We start from the raw sequence: 21,017 nt of genomic DNA, 5'->3' as shown, positions 1-21,017 counted from the left end.
TCATATGTTTTGCAGCTGGGTGACTACTGTAATCCTAGAGCACATTTTTGGCTAGGTGGGATATGTAGAACAATATATGTTGCCGGCAACATGCTCCAGGTGCCATTGAGGTATGTTGACTGCAAGGTAGAAAGGACAGTTTCTCTAGTAATGTATGTGGTTGTCCCTTTCTGCATCGCTGGCATTCTGGAGCACTTGAGACTTCGAAGCAGCCTCAAATGTTCTGTTGACTTTTGAGCTGTACATTGAAACAGATCCCCAGTTAGATTTCCCAACCTATCCTTTTCCTCCCCTGTGTTTCTTTTCCCCCAAGACTAGCATTTACCTTTGCTTCTTCTTCAATTCCAGTACCTGACGCTCAATCCCTCGACCAAGAGAAAGAGCACATCATCCCCCGATAGGAAGCCTTCCAAAAAGCCTAAGTTGGATTGCTCTGCTCCAGGTCAGGGGCTAAGCCCCTCTCTGTGGTGCAGTGTGCACTTGAATAAGTCTATTCTGGGCTCTCCGCTGAAAGTCAAGAACTCCAAGATCCCTACGGAGGAGCTGGAGGAGATGATGAAGATGATGTCTGCTGGGAAGCTTGGCAACTTCAACAAGAAACGACAGAGGAATAAGAAGCTGCTGAATGGGCAGAAGGCTACTGGGAAGTCCCGCTCCCCCAGGAAGGACTCCAAGATGAAAATGAAGCAGATGACACTGCTGGACATGACGACCAAGGGCACCCCCAAGGTGTCACGAGCGCCCCGGGGCTCAGGAGGAAGCCCCAGGTCCTCTGGCAAGCCCAAGCACCTCCCACCTGCAGCTCTCCATCTCATTGCCTACTACAGAGAGAACAAGGACCGTGAGGACAGGAAGAGCGCCCTCTCCTGCATCATCTCCAAAACCGCCCGGCTGCTCTCCAGCGAGGATCGTGCCCGCCTTCCCGAGGAGCTGCGGGGGATTGTGCAGAAGCGCTTCGAGCTCCTTGAGCACCGGAAGAACTGGGCCTCCATGACTGAGGATCAGCGGAAGGAGTACTTGAAGAAGAAGCGGGAGAAGTTGAAGGAGAAGCTGAAGGAGAGAGCCAGGGAGCGGCGGGTGAAGGAGATGAAAGAAAAGTTGGAGAAGCAGAAGCGCTACGAGGACCAGGACATCAAAGGGAACAACCTGCCCACCTTCAGGCTTGTGGACACTCCTGAGGGGCTCCCCAACACCCTCTTTGGGGATGTGGCCATGGTGGTGGAGTTCCTCAGCTGCTATTCAGGGCTGCTGCTGCCTGACGCTCAGTACCCCATCACGGCCGTCTCCCTCATGGAAGCCCTGTGTGCCGAGAAGGGGGGCTTCCTATACTTGAACAGGATCCTGGTCATTCTTCTGCAGACCCTGCTGCAGGATGAGATTGCAGAGGACTATCGTGAGCTGGGCATGAAGCTGTCAGAGATCCCCCTCACCCTGCACTCTGTTTCGGAGCTAGTCCGCCTGTGCCTGCGCAAGTCGGATGTGCAGGAGGAAAGCGAGGCCTCAGAGAACACGGAGGAGAACAAGGACCTGGCTGCCTTTGAGGACAACGAGGTGCAGGATGAGTTCCTGGAAAAGCTCGAGACCTCAGAGTTCTTTGATCTGAGTTCTGAGGAGAAGCTGCAGATCCTCGCTGCCCTCTGCCACCGGATCCTTATGACCTACTCTGTGCAGGACCATGTGGAGTCCAAGCAACAGATGTCAGCTGAGCTGTGGAAGGAGCGGCTGGCCGTGCTCAAGGAGGAGAATGATAAGAAGAGGGCGGAGAAGCAAAAGCGGAAGGAGATGGTGGCCAAGAGCAAGGAGAATGGCAAGGAGGAGAGCAGCTATACAGGGAAGGGGGAGAGGAAGAAAGGAGAGGCTGTAGCAGCAGTGACAACAGAGAAAGTCAAGATGGAGGCACGGGTGGAGTTGGAAGACATGATCAGCGCCGTCAAGAGCAGGAGGCTACAAGCCATGCAGGCCAAGAAAGAGAAGGAGCAGCAGGAGATGCAGATGAGAGGTAATGGTGATTCAAGGCCTAGAAATGCCACTGTGGAAAGAGAAGAGAGGCTGTAAGCTCCTGTTCCTGCTGAACCTCTGATTCCAACCTCTGCAGTGGAACCCCTAGGGAAGGGGTTGGGTGGGTGGAGTTTGTAGGAGAGGGGTTCCCACTGGTGCTCAACCTTGGTGGAGGCCTGTGCGCCACTGATGTCACAGCAGGCAGATCTGAGCTATCTGTGTAGGTCTTCACCAGAAGCATTTTGTTCATAGAGGCCCCCTGGGCCAGGAACTCCCAGGTTTGGTTCTTGCTGTCATGCCCATCTTGCCCATTAAGGCCTCCAGTCCTGACACCCAAGCACTGTAAACATCTGCATAGTGGCTGTCCTTTGCTCAGTCCCCTTGTAAGTGTGGGTTGGTGGCAGTAAGTCACCTGGGGGCTGTTTCAGCTGCTCAGTATCTCAACATTTGATTCTGTAGCTGAAGGTGTATCTATGTTCCATGGGACGCTGTAGTGCACTGGAACTGGATAATTTGGAAGTTCTGACCAGCTTTCATAGCCCCAGCCCCATGCATTTTCAATTGGTAGATGTTCCATCTGTGAACCAACCCTAAGTTTCGTTGCTTTTCTCCACCCCCCACCCCATACAAAAGTGTGTGTGAATGCTTCCCTGATTGAAACAGTGTGTGTTTCCTGATTGGCTCTTAATTGAAGGAAGAGATAGCCCTCTTATGAGAGAGTGAGTACGTTTCTCACCAAGCTTTAAAGGTGCAAGAGCTCACACTGCTAGGTTTTCTTCCTTTTTCTTCCCCACCAGTGAAGCTTGAAAGAGAAGCAGAAGAGGAGAGAATCCGCAAGCACAAAGCTGCAGCTGAAAAGGCCTTCCAGGATGGCATTGCCAAAGCCAAGCTGGTCATGCGCAGGACACCTATTGGCACAGACCGTAATCACAACAGGTAAGGGTGAGGAATGGAGAATCTGGCTGTGTGGCAGTTGGGAAGCTGCCTTTTTATGCCCAGATGGACCATTTGGCTGTGTCGCCTAGTGGGGTGGGGAGCCTGAGGCCCTCTAGATGTTGCTGGACTCCCAACTCCCGGCAGCTAGCCTACCTCAGTGACCAGGAATGATGATGGGAGCTGGGAACTCAACCACATTTGGAGGGCCGCAGGGGAGAGCCCACCCCCGGGGGGAGAGGTAAGAAGTGCAAGTTCTGAAGTGTAAAACTCACTATACAAGAGCACTGGAGGCAGAGAGCACATAGGGATCTATGATGTTTAGTCCGTGGTTAGCCAATGTGGGGCCCTCCATATGTTGCTGGAGTCCCAATTCCCACCATTCCTCAGCATTGACCATGTGTAGCTGGGGCCAATGGGAGTTGGGATCCAGCCACATCTGGGGGACCGCAATCATTGGGTATCCTCTCCAGGGTTTCTTTAGGCAGATCGTCATAGGAACACAGGAAACTGCCTCATATCAAGTCAGAGAGTTGTTCCATCTAGCTCAGTATTGTCTAAGCTGACTGGCAGTAACACCTTTTGAGGGTTTGGTGGCATGGGTCTCTTCCAGCCCTTGTGGCAATGATGGGGATTGAACCAGTGATCTTGAGCATGCAAAGCAGTTGCTTTTTTCACTGAGCTACATGGACCTTCTCTGTAGTCCAAGGAGGAGACTTTTCTTCCCTTTGCTTCTGCTCATTTCCCTCCTGCTGCTGCTGCTTGAGACACCCATCTCTGTGCAGCCTGCTCACTGCTTGCTCTGTTTGTGACTTCAGCCATCTACCTGCTGGGTTCCTCCTGCCAGCAAGTTGCTGCCCTTCCTGCGTCTTGGTCCTATAAGGCACCCTCCTAAATACTCTTACTAGTCATCACAAGTACTGTACTGCCAACATTCTGCAGCCTATGCTTTTTCCTCAGTGGCCTGGGTGTTTCTTGGCAAAGCTGCTCATCTCATAATAGCTGGTGCCTCTCACACAAAGATCTGGCATCTATCTGGTCTCTCTAGGTATTGGCTGTTCTCTGATGAAGTTCCCGGGCTGTTCGTAGAGAAAGGCTGGGTACATGATGGCATCGACTATAACTTCATGCCTCCCCACAAGGAGGAGGAGGAGGACGACGAAGAGGAGGAAGAGGAGGAGGAGGAAGAGGAGGATGACTACCACCAACAAGGCAAGACTGACCATTCTCACAGGTTCTTGGTGAAGTTGCTGGATGTATTGGGCAGCATTCATCTTGGAGTTAACCCATTGAAATTAATGAACATGGCTAAGTTAGGACCATTAATTTCGGTGGGTCTACTCAGAATAAAACAGATGAATATCACTTGCTATATTTGAGAGTATCAGTTGCTGAATTGTTCAGCAAGAAAAAAAACTGAAGCAAGTTAATCATTAAGCAGCCCTTAATCAGAAATTGTCCTCCGTGGCCTGTGAAACAGCTGCTTCCATTTGGTGGGGAAGCAGGTGCTAGGGCTTCGCTGGGCCTTTGTTCACGTCACTGGAGGCCAAGCCCTGTCAGCCAGCTATTCGTTTTCTTGTGCTGGACAGGTTGCTCGAAGCCATGTAACAAAGTTGTGCACTAAGCAACCATCCAGGAGCAACTGGCATGTTATTTTAAAGTAAGAGCCCATAGAGCAGCATTCTGTAGAAGGCTTCTCTTATTTAGGGGCCTGAGTGCTCAGTTGACTTGCCTTGCCTCTGGAGTGCTCAAAGGAAGCTGTGGGCAAATAATGACAATGACAGTGGGGCTCCTTGTTCACTGTGTGTGTGTGTGTGTTGCTTGCAGACACTCAGGAGAGCCTGGTGGAAGGCAGCGTCTTGAACACACCGCAGGGTGCCCTACTCATCCCGGAAATCCCTGTGGAGACCACGGCGCCCAAGCAGGGACAGAACCTGTGGTGAGACTTGCTCTTGGCAATAGAGATGTGTGGGTTCTTGCCCACCTGTAAAATTGGGGATTTAGAGGTGGGGGAAGCAGGCAACAGCTGGGAGGAGAGTGGGTTTCTCAGTGCTCTTCAGATTAGGAGGCTCCCTTGCACATGGCATCCTCAAAGGAGGACCAGGCAGCAGCTCTCCTGGCTTGTAGAAGTGCAACCTGGACTTGCCATTGGCTGCCTGCAGACCCATTGCATTTGACACCACCCCCATTTGGCGAAAAGGTTCCACTATGTGTTACATTTGCTTTGATTGGTTAACTGCTGTATGCTTGAAGCTTCTCAGCTATACAGCTGAGCCTTGGGCTAATTGGCAGAAAGACTTCTGGAATCTGCTCTGTACAAAGTACTCAGTACTGCAGGGTACAAGATCTGTTAATTAAACTATTGTTTAAAGGTGGCTGGAGAGCTGTGTAAAATGTAGGACTCACAGCCCCACCCTTGAGGGGGTGCCAGATTGTCAGCTGGGCCCCTCTCTCCAGCTGACCTGTTCGGTTTTGACATCCCATGCTGGTGTGCCTCTTGACCAGCAGGGGGCAGTAATAGAAGTCCTGTTTGTGCAATGAGTCATGCCCACGTTCCCTAGCTTATGGTTTAGCATTTAGTCCCTCTTTTGCTTCAGGAAAAATGGCAATCCAGAACATTTAAATTCACAGCAGCTTGGTGTGAGAGTTGAATATGGTCTTCTCTGATCGAAACGTGTATGTGTATGGGTAGGGTATAAATAAGTTATTATTATTATTATTATTATTATTATTATGGTGGTGGTGGTGGTGGTGTGGGCTGGGTTATGGGTGCCCACCTGCCTCTTGGGGTGAGTTTTATTTTCCTGCCTGCTGAGAGTGGCATTGAGGAGGGTATCTGGTCTCCTCCTCCAGGTTTCTCTGTGACAGCCAGAAGGAGCTGGATGAGTTGCTGGCCGCCTTGCACTCGCAGGGGATAAGAGAGAGCCAGCTGAAGGAGCGACTGCAGAAGAGGTGAGGCCTCATGGGTGGTTTTTTGAGCATTGTGGAGGAGTGTCCCTGGATGCTGGTCAGGCAAGGGAGGGAGAAGAAGTTGACATTTGATGCCGGGATCATTTCAGGGGCTTGGAAGAGGAGTGGGGTGGCTTTTCTTTAAGCCATCAGGTCACTTCTGTGTTCTTTTTTGCGGCTTTTCTCCTTACGCAATGATCCTTTTCTTGAGGTGTGGGATTTACAAGAGCACAAATCTTTCACATCTTGGACAAATGTTTGTGGATGGATAAAATTACTGAGTGGGTTTGCTGGTGTTGCTGCAAGTGTAGACTTTTAGGCGCCTTTGTGCTTTTAACTAACATTCTACGTAACAATGCAGTTGCAGCACTACATGAGTGATCCTTTATGGGCCATTTTATACTTCTGGATAAGACACTGGAAGTATTTAAAAATTCTTTTAGGCCCATTGCCTAGGTTCATTGCAATGGACCTAGGTTATAACATCGAATACGCAAAATGGCTTAAATTATGGAATTTAGGAGTAAAATTTCCGGCTTGTACATCGCTAAAAGAAAACATATTTATGATGATGTGCAGGTGGTACCTCACGCCAACCAAATTAACAAAAATTTATAAAACGGGGGACAAAAACTGGAGACTTCATTCATATGTGGTGGCAGTGTGAGAAGGTCAAGGAATATTGGGAAAGTATATATAACGAATTAAAAAAGATCTTTCGATATATGTTTAAGAAAAGGCCGGAGGCATTTTTGTTAGGAATGGTTGGAGAGGATATTGACAAGAATGACCAAAAATTGTTCCTCTATGCGACAACAGGGGCAAGAATAATATTAGCCCAGGTATGGAAGCCACAACAAATTCCAATGGTGGAGGAGATGGAAAATGGTGGAGTATATGGGGATAGCCAAATTAACAATAAAAATTTGACAACAAGGCAATGAAATATTTGAAAAAGAATGGGGAAAATTTCTGGTTTATTTGGATAAGTTGTGTTGATTACAAGATTACCAGCACAATGAATCAAACCTCATAACTGGATTTTAAAATTATTTATTGGAAATGTAAAGACAAAATATAACTTCAGAATTAATAGTTAAAAGTGGATTATATAAATACAGTATGTCAATTAATAACGACTTAAGTATGAAAATGTATACATAGATTTGAATTTTTTTGAAATAAAATGTGGAAGAAGGAAAAATACATAAGGAATGTTAAGACCTGTGCAAAAGAAAGAACTGTTACAATGAAGACAGAAGAAGGAAGTGTGGAAGTCAACACTTTTGTGAGCAAAGGACTAATGTAAATTTAATTGTAAATAATTGTATATGGAAGAATATATATGGTGAAAAATTAATAAAGATCATATTAAAAATTCTTTTAGGCACTAGCATTAAATCAATCCCTATATTTCTGAGCATCAGTGTAAACCATCACTGGTAAACCAGTGGTTTTGCTCAATGAGCTCACACTGCTGATTCAGAATGGCAAATAAGCATCCTCATGCTTGGAGTGTGTGTCAAAATACAAACCTTCACGTTATAGAGCTGGATAGTTCTGCAACCCTCATAAGGTAACTGAGCATCGTCTATGTCTGAGGACCCTTGCTTAGGCTAAATAACTATTCTGTAGAACTCGGAAGGTAACAGAGCATCTCCAAAGGCCCTACCTCATGAGAGAGACAGTCAGCTATACATAATGACCATATATTGTCTCCTCTCCCAGATATCAGGACATCACTCATTCCATTCACTTGGCTCGGAAGCAGAACCCAGGTCTGAAGTCTTGTGACGGCAACCAGGAACTGTTGAACTTCCTGCGCAGTGACATCATCGAAGTGGCCACCCGGCTGCAGAAGGGAGGCCTTGGATACATCAATGAGGCAGAGTTTGAAGCCAAGGTGAGCACTAGCATTGCAAGAGTAATGGCTTAACAGTAATCAAATCACCCAGGCAGAGCTTCTGAGCTTGGAAGCAGCTGTCAAGTGTAGTCTTGCTGGCACTGGGCCTTGGCTTCTGGGCATCCCTCTGGGTGGGCCACATAGCCCTGGGCTAGCTCTTCGCTTTGAAGTCCAGAAGCTCCTACTATTAAACTGTCTTCTGAAGGGTCATATTCGCTGGTGGTACCTAAAGCCAACAACATTGGGAGACTTGCTTTGAATTGGGGGAGTGGTGAAGGATCCGCCTTCTAGGAGCTGGGGAATATTCTTGGGAGATTCTGGTCCCTGAAACAGATGCACATTAATTGTTGCTGACCATGGGGTGGGCAGACTTTTTAGTTTGTAGCAGAGTTGAAGCCCTGATGAACCTCAGGAGCTGCTAACTGATACACCAGGGGGCTCAGACAAAACAGTGCAGTGTGCCACTGACTAGGTTGGCTGGGGAAATGTCTCCAGGCCAGGCGAGACTTCTGAGGTCCCTGCTCTTCCAGCACAGAGAGGCTGTAGCCACGTTCTTGCCAGTTATCCCATCTGGGGAGCTCTCCTCTTAGTTGCTTGGATAAATGAGAGCTGCAAAGCCCCTCTGCACATCAGAAGGGAATCATAATAAGAATGTGTTTGTGCCTTTTTGATCAGGTTTGCACACTGGAGAGCCTGAAAGATTTCGGGGAGTGCGTGGTTGCCCTCCAGGCCAGCGTTATTAAGAAGTTCCTGCAAGGCTTCATGGCCCCCAAGCAGAAGAAGAGAAAACATCAAGGCGGGGAGGATGCTATTGCCAAGGCAGAGGAAGTGGATGAAGAGAAGAGGGTGGCGGAAGAAGCCAAGGTCTGGATCAGGACAGATAAAGTCGGAGGGAGGGAGGGAGGACGGGCAGAGAAGCTTGGGCAGCTGGCATGAAACTGTTGCTGATCCTGCAGGTTGTAGGCATGGATGGGAATAGGGGTGAAGGGATGAGGGCAAAGACCTAATTATGGCAGGGAAGATGCTTTCTCCCCTGTCAAACCAAACAGAGGAAGAAGCAGCTGCTGCCAGTTGAGCCTTCTGGAAGAACAAAACTGACTCCAATTCCTGAACATCTTACCTTGAAATAAATTGGGGGTGGGATTTGCTTCCAGGTAGGCTTGATGAGTGTTGGGCTGCAAAGGGGCTAATTCTCTGTTCTGAATGGAGGGACTTTCCATGAGGATCACTCACCAATTTCAGATATCAGAATGGGGGATGAAAGACCTTTTCCAGCTTGTCTTTCACGCCCCCTGGGCTGTTTTCACTCTCCCAGAAGTCTCTGCATTGCCAGCAGCTGTTTTTCTTTGGCTTTGTGGCTCCTGTTAGGTGCCTGGCCCACCTTCTATCGTGTTTCTCGTTCTCCCTATTGGGCCATTGGTGGTAATGGACAGTATTTAGATGACCAGTGGAAACACTGTGTGGACAGAGGCCAGGCCAACGGGTCAGAAGGGCAAACTGCAGCCCACCAGGCTCTTGGGTGGCCACTTGGTCCCAAGGCTGCCCTCTTCCCTGTCCTGGTTCCTGGACAGCAGGCGATGAATGGCCTTGAATTGGCCTCATTTTGAGACAGACACTTCTGTCCCCTTGGCCATAAATTGCCCCACCTTTATGGCTGACAGATCCCAGTGTTGGTGTGTCTTGCAACTTTGTGTTTTGTTTGGTACTTACTGTAGATTGCTGGGCATTGCAAAAGGTTCTCATTCGACAAGACAGGCAAGGGCAGCTAGTGCTATTGGGGAAGGCCCCTCTGGGCCTCCCATGTGCCCTTTGGCCCTTCAGCTGTGGGCATTTCTCTGCCTTTTTCTTCCCTTTTGTATTACCAACTGGAAACAGATGCCTTTGGTTGGGGCAGTGAGTCACCTGAGGGAAAAGCCCTCCCTCCCCCACCCCGGTTTTATAGTGCCTGGGAAGCCATGCTGGGAGCTTGATGCTTTCTCCAGTGCCTGGATCTGCTGCAGGTTTATCTTGGCCCAGCATCTTAGCAGCCGAACTCTGGGAGGAGCTTCTTGGAAAGCTGGTGTGTCTGAGAAGGCCCTGGGCACATTCCGGGGGGGGGGGGCAGACAGGCTGGTCAGGCTCCCAGCCTTCCCCACCACCTTGGCTGCTGCCTCTTGCTCCAGGTACTGAACCTGGGAGCCATGAGGAGGGAATTCTAGACTGGGGCGAGCGAGCTGCTGTTTTTTTAGGTGTCGCATTCACACTGCACTTCCTCTGATTCAGTGGGAGGGGAATGTGCAACTCTGCAGAAATCCAGGTTTTGCTTGGCTCCTGAACTGCTGTTAGCAGCAGAGCTCAGCCATTCCCCTTGAAGCTCAACTGCCCTGACTAGGAGTAAGCAAACTGATGCTGTGAGCTTTCCCGCTGCTGGTGCAGGAAAATAGGGCTGGGGGGTGGGCACAATGGTTGTAGACAAGCCCCTCCCCCCTGTTTATCTGGCTCCTAATAGCTTCTGTCACAAAGGGAAGGTGTCCTGGCTGAGTGGCAGCTTGGGCTAGAACTTGACGTGCCTCTGTACAGTTCTGACCCCTGAAGACATTCCAGACATGAGGACTTCTGCCTTGGGGCTGGTGGCTGCTGCCACCACTTGCCCACTAGGCATCACCTCTGGGCTTGTCCAGGGCACCATTACTCAGAGGTGCCACTAGAGGGCAGGCCAGGCTCTTCTCGGGCTCCGGGCCCTGAACTTTGCCTCCCCAGCTGTCCCTGCAATTAACAGCTAAAATTCTCGGCTGTTTGTTTTTCCTTGATGGACAAGGATTTGGTTTGGATTTCAAAGTCAAGAATGCAGCCCCCAGTTTCAGGCTGGCTGTGTGGGATATGTTGAGCAAGGCTTGTGGGCCTCTGAGCTGGCGGTTGGGCAGGGGGTGGGGGTGGAGGAGAGGAATGTGTGCTGTCGCCTGAATGGCAGCTGCCAAGAGCCCCAGGGAAGGGCCCAGAATGCCTCTTGAGCCGCCTCCTCTGCCCCCAGGTGGCTTCCGCCCTGGAGAAGTGGAAGCTGGCCATCCGCGAAGCGCAGACCTTCTCGCGCATGCATGTGCTGCTGGGCATGCTGGACGCCTGCATCAAGTGGGACATGTCAGCCGAGAATGCCAGGTGCAAAGTCTGCCGCAAGAAAGGTGCGTGTGCCAGGCCTGGGGGCCTCCAGGGCTTGGGATAGAGGGAACCATGCTGGGGTTGCAATGGGCAGTTGCCCTCCCAGAGAAAGTAGGAGAGATGTGGTCAGTGCTTTCTCTTTTATGACATGTGGGGAGGCCTTCCTCCAAGGCTGTTGTAGCCACATCATCATCCTGGCTTTTGATATCCCCTCCGCTCCCAAATGGGTGGGGCAGTGAGGGCCCCTTGCAACAACAGTCCCTTTCTGGGCTTTTCAGAGCAAGCATTTGGTTCCTGCAACCCCCTCAGGGCAGTAGAAATTGCCATTGCTTGCCCTTCATGGGTGTGAGCCCAGGAATTCCAGTGGGCCTACTCTGACTGTCATCTCCTACCTGAGCTTCATTTCCCTCCCTTGATCCTTCTGTCTTTCTACTTCCTGCTAGGTGAAGATGACAAGCTCATTTTATGTGACGAGTGCAACAAGGCCTTCCATCTCTTCTGCCTGAGGCCGGCCCTCTACGAGATCCCAGAAGGCGAGTGGCAGTGCCCGGCTTGCCAGCCTTCTGTTGCCAGGCGCAGCTCCCGGGGCAGGTGAGGTTTCTTTTGCTGGTTAGGAAGGGGCAGCTGGCCTCAGTGTGGGCTTTGCTCCTCTCTTAAGGTCATGGTAAACAATCCCTGGAAATTGGGGTGAATGGGCTGGCCACATCTATCCAGGCCAGGCCTTTTTCCTGCCAGCCCCAGGTGGGAAGGCTGAATGCAATTCCAAAAGACATGTGCGTGTTCTCCAGTTCAGGAGCATTGGATTCTGAGTCTGCTTTTGGCTTGGGCTGCTGGCAAGCAAAGCCCACCTCAAGCTGACATGGCACAGCAAGGGAAAACAAGGTGGCCCACTGCAGGACAGGGCTGCTGTGGCCTCTGGTCTACCACAGCCTTTGAGGAAGCAAACTCCTGATTCTCGTGTGTTGATCCTTGCTTGTAGAAACTATGCTGAAGACTCCGTGGAAGAGGAGAGTGATGCTGGGGAGGAGGAAACTGATGATGAAGAAGACGACGACGAAGAGGAAGAGGAGGACTATGAGGTGGCTGGATTAAAACGTACGTATTTTCTCTCTCTCCCATAAATGGGCAAACCTTCAGCCAGTGGGGAGTGAAGGGATCCTGTGTTGCCACAGAAGGGCAAAATGTTCTCCTCCTAAATCTGGCATGACCGACAGGCAATTCTGGGCTAAGGAGCTGCCTGCCAATGCCACCAAGCCATAAACAGTCTTGTTGGTGAGGGGGTCTTTTCTGGCTAATAGCTGGATTGCTTGAGGCAGGACCACTAGCCAAACTGGACTTTGCCATGCTCTGGAAGGAGGTCTGTCCTGGGTTTCCCACTCAATCCCATTCCTGAAATTGCAGGGCCCTCTTGCCTGTCTTGCACAGCAATTCTTCACTTGGAGCGGTGAGGTGGAGGTAGAGACAGAGGTCTGAATTCAAACTGTGTGCAGTCAGAGTTGCTAGGGGGAGCAAGGCTGAAATTTCTGGGAGCAGGTGGAAGTGATCAGCAATGTTAAAAAGTGCCATTGTGTTTTTAATCAGAGTAGCCTTTGGTGGTGGAAATGTTTGAGGGCTGCAACCTGCATCCCAACATTCTTAGGCTTGGGGATTTTCCGGACTGTAATACTGTACAGAAGCAATTGAGATGTCACTGACGTGCAAACCTGCCCTTTGACTGGAGCAGAAATACTATGACAGGCTCACACAGGCTTCTGAAATGCCAGCAGCGGATGATTTCACATGCCCTGGATTGCTGCAGTGGTGTTGCAGCAAGAGGACTGCCCCAGGCAATTTCCCCTTGCTGTGTTGTCCGAAGTTGCCCTATTTCCATCTATACCAAGGCTTGGCTATTAGCACAGATGTCAGAAAGCTGACTTTAGGCAGAACCAAATGATTGTGTACATCAGGGGCTCTGAGCAAACAGCTCCCCTGGAGAATGTTTTGGACTTCAGAGCTTCAGCAACTATGAATGTATTGCACTTCTTCCTTAATACCTTGTAGCTGATGATTCAGCTCCTAACACACATCCTGCCCCTTGCCTTGCTAGAAGCCAGTTTATTCATTCAGTCAGTGGAGCTTGCGGTGGGGGGGGGGGGGGTAGGTGGTGTGTGTGAATGTTCCTTCCGATTAGAGAACTGAGGTGTGTGAGAAAGCCTAGGGCCTGGGAGAGCGCTGAGCAAAGAGCTCTTCTCTTGCTGGCTTTGTAGGTCCAGTGAGTCTCTTTCCACAGAAGACTATTGAAATGTGCAATTCCCCTCACAGCCACCTGTTGTCTGGGGAACTCCTTGCCCCTTGATTCTGTTGCATGTGTAAACTGGCCACAAGTCTTGGATGGGTTCAGGTAACCATGTTAATGGAATGGTTATTATAATCAACTGGCCATCTGGTCTCTCTCTCTTAGGAAATTTCCATGACACCTGGTAACCCAGCGGCATGAAAGTCCTTTTCGTTGGGTCAGTTCTCTTAGTCAGTCTCTCTCCCCCCCCCCCCTTTTAACCAAATCCACTTAGGGCTGTAGCCAAATTAAGCTTTCCTCAGAGTGGACCTGTTTAAATCAATGGAGCAACATTATCTATGTCCTTTGTGCAATCTGAATCACATGGGGGAAGCTGCCCGCTGAGCAGGCTGCTCTGGGTTGAGGTTTTGCTGAGGTGGCCTCATGCATTATAAGCGTGCCTGCTGGCGGACCTTGTCCAGGCTCCTTCCTGCCTAGGCCCAAGCGGGTCACTGTCACTAAAAATAAAGCCTTAAGCCCCGGCCCCAGCTTGACGAAGCATTTAATCAGGGGAAGGTCACTGTGGAGAAACCTCCCCTTTCGGCAGCATTCCGCTTAATCCTGGGCGCGGTGTTGATCCTGAAGGCTCTCCTGAGGAATGTTGGACTGCCGGGCATTTAGCTCGGACTATGCTCTCGACGCAAGGGAGAGCCAGCTCAGGAGCCAGGTGCCTTGGGCAGGACGGCCGTGGCGGCCTGTCTGGTGGTTGTTTGGCTCCCAAGGAAGGCAAGCGCTCCTTCCATTGCACTGGAGTCTCCTTGTTCCTGCTGGCAGGAATCGCTGCACACCCAGCGCCTGCACAAGCTGCCTGCCCCGGTGGCTTAGGAGATGCCTTAGCTCACCAGGACAGCCACTTGCTGGTGCCTGGGATGGTGCTTAGTGCAACCAGCCATGTTTTTCTTGGGAAATCTAAAACTGGCACTTGACTTGCTGGGGGAGCTAGAGAGCTGGTGTTGGGGCTTCTGCACTCCCTACTCTGTCAGCTGCCTTTAAGGCCATAGGTGTGCCCCACCTACCTTACATGAGGTCTCCCAGTTTTAGCAAGGTGCTGCCTTGTGTGCCTTCAGGGCAAGACCCTGGGAAGGAAGGAAGGCAAAGAGCAAGAAGTTTAGTCCTGTGCTAAAGCAGCAAACGGTGAACAGGCAACTCCCCAATTGCATACTCGTGCTGGTAAATGTGCTGTTTTCTGTACAGAATGGGGGCAGAGGCAGAATGGGGGAACCCCCCCCACACACACACATAAGTGTGAATTCCGCAGTAATTGCTTGTAATATGTCGTGTTCCCAAAGCTTCGCTTGTAATCAGAGATGCAGAAAAATAGGTGGCGGGGGAATAATAAATTAGCTGGGGCTGCCATTCTTGGGTCCTGAACACCCTCCAGAATAGGACTCCTTGCTGGTGGAAAACCCTCCTTTCAAATCTGCAGTTGCCTCCGTGCCACAGATGGTCACTTGGCACTCCCAGTGCCATTTGCCTCTTGTCTGGGTATCAAGGAAGAGCTGCAGATGGGTTAGCGAGGAGGAGTTTGGAGTCCATCATGAGTACTGTGGGGGCAGGGGATATGACACCCTGTTTCCTTGCTGCCACTTGGGCTCTTTCTACCCCCCCCCCCAACGACTAACTCCTTGACTGCCCTCTTTGTCTTACAGTGAGGCCCAGGAAAGCAGCCAAGGGGAAGCAAGGAGGCCCAGCTGCAGACCCTCCGAGGCGGAGCCGGCACCAAGGGAAGAAGAGGGCCCTGCACAGCACCCGCAGTTCCCGGCAGCGGTCGGCACCTGTCAGCGAAGCAGACATGGATGAGTTGGTAAGAGCCACAGCGCCCCCCCCCCCAGGTGACAGGTGCCTCCGTGCATCTCCCCTTGCCAAGAGGCTCCTCCCTCAGTATTGTCCAGAGAGGTCTCTGGCTTGGCAGACTCAGGCTGGGCGGTGCAAGTATGCCAGGCATCCCTCCTGGGAGGCTGTGTGTGTGCGTCTCTCCCTTCTCCTGATGAGCAGGAAGCTTGTTAAAGGCTCTGAAATAGCCGCCACTGCTGCAGGAGCAGCCGTGTGTCTCTGGCGGGGGACGGGGAGCATGGTGGGTTGTTGGCATTCCTGCAATGCAAAGCACTTGCATCCCTTCCAATGTCTCCCTGAGGAGGACATTTGTTGCCCAGGTTGCCCGTCCCTGAGCATAATTCAACCAGCTTGCATTTCACTTGATGTTTCAAAGAAGATTGTAGGCCTTCATTCTCTCCCTCCCTCCCCACCCCCCTTGGTAGTGTCTTGAGTGGCTGCTATTGCCCGTCAGCCTTTGTGGATTGTCCCTGCATCCGTTAGTGGCCACTTCCAGGGAGCGTGTTGCAGAGTGCAGTTTATGGGCTCACGTGGGTCGTGCTGCTCTCTTGGCCTCCTCCCAACCTGAGATCTCGGAGGAGCAACACTCTCCACCTAGGACAGTTCATCTGCTGGTTCTCCAAGGGCCAGGCTTTCCTTTCACTGCCAGCTGCTTCCTCTTTCCTTTGGCTAGCCCTGCACTGGCCCTGCTGCCCCTCCAGTCCCTTGTTGTGTGTGGAGGGCTGACCTTGGACCTTGCTCTCCTCCCTCCAGCATAGCAGGGCACTCAGCTGCTCTTTGGCATCCCAAAGTTGGCCACCAGGTTCCTTCCACAGCCTGCTGCGTCCCCTCCTGCTGCAGGCTCTGTGCTGCTGGGCGGGTCACGGTTTCCCTCCTCACTGATCCCTTGGCTGCTTTTGAAGCTCTTTGAAGACGCCTGCTGCCCCCTGGGGAGGAGTGGGGCTGCCTGGAAAGCGATCTGGCTGGCTCTCTCTGGGCAGGGCTCCTGAAATTCAAGCTGGCGGCTTGTAGGGGTGGGGGGCACGTTCCTTGGCTGCCCCATCAAAGCTCTGGCAGCCGCCCCATTTGTTTGGGGCTTTATTGCTGGTGGGCCTTGGAAGTCCTGAGTGTCGCTTTGTACCGTGATTTTGGCTGTCCCTGCCCACCTGCTCTCCCTTGGGAGGCTTTGCTGAGCTGCTCCTCCCCACAGGCGCACCTGCTCTTCCCAGTCGGGGCTGCTTGGTGTGTGCCCTACAGCATGTGCTGGCCCTCTTCGCTTCCAGGGGTGTGTGCTGGGCTAGATGGGGAGAGAGAAGGTTTCTTCTGGTCAGCCTCAGGGAAACTCTCTCACCTCCTCCTGTCTTCTCCCAGATGTACCCAACAAAGAAGATATCTCGCCGGCAGAACCTGGAGCTGCAGAAGTGCGAAGAAATCCTCAACAAGCTTGTCAAGTATCGCTTCAGCTGGCCTTTCAGGTGAGGTCCCAGGAGGGAAAGGCCCCTCGCTGAGCCCTGCACAGAACCTACCCCACACCCTGCCAGGTTCCCATTCTGCCCCCTTGAATCTGTGTTCCGGCTGTTTCACTTGGAGTCACTCTGGAAGGGCCCTCCTGCCTTCCATTCCTTCCATTCAGGAGGGCGGGGTTGTCTGACGCAGAGTGACATGGCACCTTCCGGGTTAGTGGCACAGTGTGTCCAACACTGGAGTTAGTACCTACCCCTTGTGGCTGGGAACAGTTGGCAGCCTTCCTCCACAAACTTGCCTAGTTCTCTCTTAAAGCTGCCCCAGTTGGTGGCTATTGCTGTGTCTTGTGACAGTCAGTGATAAGTAGCGCTGCTTAAACAATGTGCTGTGTGAAGTCCTTTCTTTTGTCTGTCCCAAATCTCCAAACATTCAGCTCTGTTGGATGGCCCCGCTGAGCTCCAGTATTGCATGGGTGGGAGGAAAACTCTTCACACTGTAAATAATTTGATATACCTCTGCCTGGTCTCCAGCCTTTCCAAACCAAAAAGCTCCAAACGCTGGAGCCTTTCTTCATAGGGGAATTGCTGTATCCCCTTTACCAGTTTGGTTGCTGGTTTTTGGACCTTTATCTGTCCTACAGTTAAGACAGGTAAAGGTCCAAAAACCAGCAACCAAACTGGGGTGAGGTAACTAGGACGGTCCACAATATTAAAAGTGCAGTTGCAACCCTCAGCTTGTACAGTGGGCCTTGCAATACAGCCAATTGTATTTTCAGTTCCTTTCCTAATTATCCCCAAAATGGAATTCACTTAAATACTGGAAGATACTACCTGCGGAAATCGGTTAGAGACAATAAGTGATCACTGAGCGGGTATCATGTCAAACAGAATAACTGGCGATCCAAGGGGAGTTCCTTTGTAGTCCACCCCACCCCCCCAAAATTCCCTCAGCTGTGCCAACCCCCCCGTCGGGAGGCTACAAATAACCAGCATTCTGTGCAGTGTTTTTTCAGTGCCTCACAGGTGCATGGAGATTCTTGACTTATTTCAGAAGAAGAATTAGGCTTCACAGTTCAGTGATGGGGGGCGGGAGAGGAAAGGGTTCCTTTCTGTGCCTCTTGTGCCTTGATGGGGACTTTTTCAGGGAGTGTTAGTCTCTGACCACTTGGACAGTAGGCAGGCGAGGGTCAGGCCAAAGCTGCCTTTGTGCTGATGCAAGTGGTGCCCTAACTGCCCACTAATCCCATGGCCTTCCTTGGCAGGGAGCCAGTGACCACTGAAGAGGCGGAGGATTACTTTGAGGTGATCAGCAACCCCATGGACTTCCAGACCATGCAAAGCAAGTGCTCGTGCGGCAGCTACCGCTCGGTGCAGGATTTCCTTTCTGACATCAAGCAAGTCTTCGCCAACGCCGAGCAGTACAACCAGAATGGCAGCCATGTCCTCTCTTGCCTGGAGAAGACGGAACAGTGCTTGATTGACATGATGCACAAACACCTCCCTGGCCACATGTACTCGCGAAGGAAACGCAAGCGGCCTCTGGTCCCACCCAGCCAGGGACTGGAGGAGGCAGATGGGGACAGCGACCCTGAGGCACTGGAGTACTCGAGGGGGCGGAAGAGGAAGAAATGAAGGGCCGCCCCCCCCTCCACGTTCCGGACGGGATGCGGTTGGAGCCGGCATTGCGCAGGCTGCAGCGAAGGGAGCTGGGGGGCGGCGGGGGCCACCTGGCTTTCCCTCAGCTCACTCTAGCTTAACTCTCAGCAACTTCCTGAAAGCATTTGATCAGCCCTCGACTGGGAAAGATGGCTTAGTAACTCCTCAGCAGCAGCACAGGCAATTCTTGCAGGTTTTTAGGAGGCAGGAGGGCCAGGGGGATAAGTAGAGGGAGTCCCCTCTATCCTGGGCACAGCAGGGGATGGGACAAGGGTCTCCTGAACTAGAATGGTCACCTTCCTCTCCTCTGCAGTCCTGGCAGCCAGGGACAGGTCCAGGTTGCCATGATCCACCTCGGATGCCCAACCCCATAGGTTGACAGATTGTCTTTCTTGACCAGCCCCCTTGAGCAGAAGAAGAAGCCGCCTCGGAGGGCGGGCAAGCACTTACTTTTCCAGTGTGACTCCCCCCTTTTTTCACCAGCATCTCTGTGCAGACCAGCTTTCGGGGTGCTTGTCTCTCTCCAGCCTCCTCATTTTGGATGCAGCAGAGGGGAAGTTGCTCTTCCCACCCTCCGGCCTCCCCTGCCCCAGGAATAGAGTGTGGTAAATCCTGCAGTGTTTGGCAGGAGGAACGCTGGTTCTCTGACTTTTAACCTTTATTTTTTTCCTCTAGTTAAGATTCTTGTTTCCAGCAGTGACCTTGTACAAAATGCCTTGTAAGATACAGTCGTCTTTGCTCTGACATGTACTGTACAGTTTATATGAGGATGTGTTTGCTTTATATTCCTTCCTCCTGGCCCCCTCTATAAACCACTTGTTTTTTCTTAGATAAAGTAGCTGGGAGTTGGCCCAGGGAACCCATTGGGGTTGTACACTTCGTAGCTTCGTTCTTCCCTCTTTTCCTAGCCATACCCCACCCAGCTTGCCTCATTCATCTCCCCTTTCCTGATGTTGGAATCCGGATTGGGTCAAAGGAGGGTCTCCTTTGCACAATAATCGCCCAGGTGGAGAAGCAGCTCTTTTCTGCCTTGGCCACCTCAAAGATGCTCCCCGCGCAATCTTCTGTTTTGACCTTCCTCCATTTCAAGCAGCATTTATTTCCCCACAGCCTTTGAATTCAAGGCTGTGGGATTGCAAACAAGGAATTCTCGCTCTCCTAGAAAAGGGCCCTCCCTGGCCACCTTTTGCTTCTCCTGGGGCATGGGAGGGTGTGGTGCTGAGGACTCCAGCCTGGGCTCTAGCACTGACAGACACACCTCTGGTGTCACTTGCAACCTGCCCACTTTCTCCCCTTCAGTTTTTGTTCTATCAAACCCTACCAACCCCATCCCTTTCCAACCTCTACACGATGAAACATTTTTGAACTACATTTTTTTAAAGAAAAGGTTGTTTGTTGGGGGAGGGGGGAATTCTGCTAAGGGCTGTACTTGTAATAAATTGGAAATATAAAAGCAAAACTTGTTTTTCTTCCAGCCTGTATTTACTGGTCTTTCTAGGGTCTGAGAAACTAAGCGAAATGAAATTTGGAGCCTGGTTGGAGAGGGTAGGGTGGTGGCGTCTTTACTCCAGCATCTCTTTACTTGATGAAGCCTGTGGCCTCTGCCTCCCTTCTCTTCTTCTTTGGCTGGGATGGTTCTAAGGAAATGTTCTGTCTTGGGGATGGGGAACCTGTTGTGTTCCCAACTCCCAGCCTGACCCAGCGGTCAGGAATGAGGAGGGCTGTGAGTCCTGCAACAGCTGGTAGGGCCCTGATTTGCTGCCTCTTCTAGCTTCAATGAAGGGCTTTTGTGCAAGCCCAACTTTCTCAAACCAGGAGCTTGGAGAGAGGCTCTCAATGGCAAAGCATAGACATGTGGCATTGGAAGGGTCACCTAGTTAAGGCAGCAACCGCAACTAAATAATCCCTGGCAGATGGCCTTCCAACCAGCGTGGAGCTTTGCTCTCTGCTCCCTGCACCACAGGGCTGCCTGCTGCATCCAGGAGCTGCCTTTGGGTGGGCTACTGTAAGTTTGCATACAAAAGCACACTATGAACAGCTGTGTCCCCAAGTAGCGTTGGCTTAAGGCAGAAAGGAGCTGTGCCTCCCACCCATCCCTTCATCACCTTGTCTTCACCCAGGCCAGAGACCACCAGGTCTTCCAGAAGCACCACTTCTTCCAGGAATTGCCAGTGTAGCCCAGGACCCCACCACCCAGGAGAGCCCCAAGAAAAGTTGGTGTGCCACTCTGGTGAAGAATTAAACTTGATGTGTCGGGTGAGCAGCACTGGTGGAGCCTCTCATGCTAGCAAGAAAGAAGCTACTTGGTGCTAGCCCCATTTCTAGGTAGCATAGACAGCTCCATCCCATTTTCATAATCCTGCCCTCCAGGAAGCCTGACTTCCCCAGAGGTGGGAGGGAGAGCCCCTGAAAGCTCCTCTGGTGGAAGCAAACAGTCTCCACATGCAAACCATCTTCTCTCCAGGCTCCAATAGCCAGCTGCTTTCAGGGGTCAGAGAGAGGGAGGTGGGTGGAAAAAGCTTGTGCTTGCGGTTGCCAGAGCACAAATAGGCCATTTATGAGGGCCAATTGCAGAGGGGTTGCAGACCACCCCTGTTTGGCTCCACATGTACACACCCCTCTTCTGCCTGTGCTGAGATACAAGTACAGAATTTGTGCCTGCACTTCTGTCAGGATTACTTGGTATGAAATGAGGGACCTGGTTCTTGGCATTTTGCTTAAATGCCTTCAGTGTAAACTCTATAGAGACCAGCAGCCTTGTAGGGTTGAGATGTATCAGCTGTACAGCTTGAGCATCTGACCCTCAACCCATAACTGGGTGCTATGTCGTTTGCAAGGCTTGGCTTGTGCCATG

General features: G+C 51.4%; 1 protein-coding gene across 1 annotated transcript in view; it reads left to right on the top strand.

Annotated features, from left to right (window-relative positions):
- BAZ1B (bromodomain adjacent to zinc finger domain 1B) overlaps positions 1-19,632 on the top strand; it is a 30,923-nt gene extending 11,291 nt beyond the window's left edge. Inside the window, exons 7-19 of the mRNA XM_033172099.1 lie at positions 349-1,999; positions 2,796-2,934; positions 3,980-4,143; positions 4,759-4,870; positions 5,785-5,883; positions 7,609-7,783; positions 8,459-8,647; positions 10,794-10,941; positions 11,362-11,509; positions 11,898-12,013; positions 14,882-15,036; positions 16,416-16,519; positions 17,770-19,632. Of these exons, the coding sequence (XP_033027990.1) occupies positions 349-1,999; positions 2,796-2,934; positions 3,980-4,143; positions 4,759-4,870; positions 5,785-5,883; positions 7,609-7,783; positions 8,459-8,647; positions 10,794-10,941; positions 11,362-11,509; positions 11,898-12,013; positions 14,882-15,036; positions 16,416-16,519; positions 17,770-18,139 (3,570 nt within the window). The 3' untranslated portion in view covers positions 18,140-19,632. The remainder of the gene's footprint in view (positions 1-348; positions 2,000-2,795; positions 2,935-3,979; positions 4,144-4,758; positions 4,871-5,784; positions 5,884-7,608; positions 7,784-8,458; positions 8,648-10,793; positions 10,942-11,361; positions 11,510-11,897; positions 12,014-14,881; positions 15,037-16,415; positions 16,520-17,769) is intronic.
- The last annotated feature ends 1,385 nt before the right edge of the window (positions 19,633-21,017 follow it).

The sequence above is a fragment of the Lacerta agilis genome, chromosome 15, assembly GCF_009819535.1.
Source record: "Lacerta agilis isolate rLacAgi1 chromosome 15, rLacAgi1.pri, whole genome shotgun sequence".
Lineage (NCBI taxonomy): Eukaryota > Metazoa > Chordata > Lepidosauria > Squamata > Lacertidae > Lacerta > Lacerta agilis.
This window is presented reverse-complemented; position numbering and strand designations above follow the sequence as displayed.